This window comes from Panthera uncia, chromosome F1 (assembly GCF_023721935.1).
Source record: "Panthera uncia isolate 11264 chromosome F1, Puncia_PCG_1.0, whole genome shotgun sequence".
NCBI classification, from domain to species: domain Eukaryota; kingdom Metazoa; phylum Chordata; class Mammalia; order Carnivora; family Felidae; genus Panthera; species Panthera uncia.
Window position 1 is genome coordinate 57,317,008 of NC_064813.1, and position 2,870 is coordinate 57,319,877.

A 2,870-nucleotide genomic window follows, 5' to 3' on the forward strand; every position below is an offset into this window, starting at 1 on the left:
TCTCTCTGCCTCTCCCCTGCTCATGCTCTGTCTCTCTCTGTCTCAAAAATAAATAAAAACATTTAAAAAAAATTTAAAAAAAATTCCCTGTGGGTTGTACTGCACTAAGGAAGTCCTCTTTGACATTTACAGCCCAAGACGGGGCCCTATAGGAAATGTAAATTAGCTATTCTCCAACACTCAGAGCTAAGCACTATTAACTTATTTTTTATTCTCTTTTCTAAGGTGGCAGAAGACAGGTGATGAATAGATGGATAGATGGATAGATAGATAGATCGATCGATAGATGATAGATAGATAGACAGTAGATAGATGTTCCTTGTATAGTTTTCTATCTTACATTTTCTTTACACAATCTTGTAAACATTTTTATATCATTTAGTTTTTCTAATGTCTCTAGAACATTTGATTTTATGCATACATAGTCATTTATTAAGCATTTCTATATTATTGAGATATCGTTTCCAATTCTTTGCTTATTTTATATAATATGGCAGTGAAAATCCTCCTACACAAATATTTCTTTGAATTGCTGAGTTTTTCCTTAGGAGAGGTTCCTTTAAAGATAAATTTCAGGGGCGCCTGGGTGGCTCAGTTTGCTTTCGACTCAGGTCATGGTCTCACGTTTCATGAAATCAAGTCCTGAGTCAGGCTCTAAGCTAAGAGCTCAGAGTCTGCTTGGGAGTCTCTCTCTCCCTCTCTCTCTCTGCCCCTCTCCAGCTCGTGCACTCTCTTTCAAAATAAATAAACATTTTAAAAAATGAATTTCTGAGGCACCTGGGTGGCTCAGTCAGTTAAGCATCCAACTTTGGCTCAGGTCATGATCTCATGGCTTGTGGGTTCCAGTCCCATGTCAGGCTCTGTGCTGACAGCTCAGAGCCTAGAGCCTGTTTCGGATTCTGTGCCCCCCCCCCCCTGCTCTCCCCTGCTAGTGCTCGCTCTCTCTCTCTCTCTCTCTCTCTCTCAAAAATAAATAAACATTAAAAAAATTTAATAAATAAATTATTTAAATAAAAAAATGTCTTTCAGAGAAAAAAAAGAACTTCAGGGTAAAGGGGTACAAAGTTTTTAAGGGTCTTGAATCAATTATCCAAACATTTTCCAGCTCTTTTTCATGGGTCCTCAGAGGCAGTGGGCTCTTTGGGATGAAGCTGAACCTCTGTTTCCCAGCCACTGGCTGCCAGAAACTCATTGATGTGGATGATGTTTGCAAACTCCTTACATTTTCTGAGAAGCGTGTGGCCACAGAAGTTGCTGCTAACGCTCTGGGCGAAGAATGGAAGGGTTCCGTGGTCCGAATTACTGGCGGGAATGACAAGCAAGGTTTCCCCACGAAGCAGGGTGTCTCCACCCATGGCTGTGTCCACCTGCTACTGAGAAAGGGGCCTTCCTGTTCTCGGGCAAGGAGGACCCGAGAAAGGAAACACACATCTGGGTCAAGTGGCACCGTGGATGCCAATCTGAGGGTTCTCAACCTGGTCATTGTGAAAAAAGCGGGGGAAGGATATTCCTGGAGTCAATGGTGTTACTTATCTCGTCATCTGGGACCCTAAAGAGCTGGCGGAATCCACAAACCTTTCAGTCTCTCTAAAGAAGATGCTGCCACCAGTATGTTGTGAGACAGCCCCTTAACAAGGACGGTAAGAAACCTCGTTTGGACCAAAGTGCCCTGGATTCAGTGTCTTGTCACTCCCCGTGTCCTGCAACACAACCATGGCTGTATTGCTCTGAAGAAAAGCGTATGAAGAAAAATAAGGAAGAGGCTGCAGAATATGTTAAACTTTTGACCAAGAAAACGAAAAGGGCCAAAAAAAAAAAAAAAAAAAAGCCCTGCCAGGAACAGATTGCCAAGAGACGGAGGCTGTCCTCCCTGAAGGTTTCCACCTCTGAGTCTGAGTCCAGTCCAAAAGGAGATGTTCTGAGAGTGGGTGTAACAAATAAATGAGATCAGCCATTAGAACAGAGAGAAAAATCTTCCAGGTAAGTGGCAACGATTTAAACTTCTCCTGGCAATTTGAGTAGCAGACCCTGGCCAACATTAAAAGTTATGTTTTACAGGGGCGCCTGGGTGGCTCCATCAGTTGAGCATCAGACTTTGGCTCAGGTCAGGATCTCATAGCTTGTGAGTTCGAGCCCTGCGCCGGGCTCTGTGCTGACAGCTCGGAGCCTGCAGTTTGCTTCAGATTCTGTGTCTCCCTCTTTCTGTCCCTCCTCTGCTCGAGCTCTGTGTCTCTTTCTCTCTCAAAAAAAATAAGCATTAAAAAAATTATATTTTATAAAGATTAGAACTTTACAGAGGTAAAAATGTGATAATCCAATGTTTTCATTAAGATTTCTTTGAATTTATTTTGTGAACATTTTTCATGTGCTTATAGAACTAAATTTATAATTCTGCCCATTTTTCTACTAGAGATTCTTATTTATATGAGCTATTCTTAGGAACTTTAGGTGAGCTATATATTTATACACATGTACATACATTTGTATATTAATTCTTTGCTATCTGTGTTGCAAATGTTTTTCTCCATTTGTTTTTGATCTTTTAATTTTGTTGATGATTTTAATATTTAAAATTTTTAGTATAATTGTCCTCAAATCTTTGCTTTTACTTTGTCATTTCCTCCATGTTCTTATGTCTCTAATTCCTTCTCCACTTTAAAGAACAGAGAATATGTATTCATATTTCTTAGCTGCCTTGCTTTATTCTTTTTTATTTAACTTTATAATTCATGGTGTGTTTATTTTACACATAGTATGAAATGACGATTTTACTGGACATCCTTCTCCAAACTATCTATTGACAAATGCATTTGTTTGTGATGTTTCCTTGTCACATGTTACTTTCCCATACATGCAGTAGACACTTTGAG

The 2,870-nt window shown here is 39.9% G+C and overlaps 1 protein-coding gene across 1 annotated transcript; it reads left to right on the forward strand.

Moving 5' to 3' along the window:
- Positions 1-1,145: 1,145 nt before the first annotated feature.
- On the forward strand, positions 1,146-1,692 carry LOC125925545 (40S ribosomal protein S6-like). Its single transcript, XM_049634588.1, has one exon. The coding sequence runs from the start codon at positions 1,146-1,148 to the stop codon at positions 1,551-1,553; it is 408 nt and encodes a 135-aa protein (XP_049490545.1). The 3' UTR covers positions 1,554-1,692.
- The last annotated feature ends 1,178 nt before the right edge of the window (positions 1,693-2,870 follow it).

Coding starts and splice junctions, on each gene's coding strand:
- LOC125925545 (XM_049634588.1), top strand. CDS start 1,146: ATGAAGCTGAACCTCTGTTTCCCAGCCACTGGCTGCCAGAAACTCATT.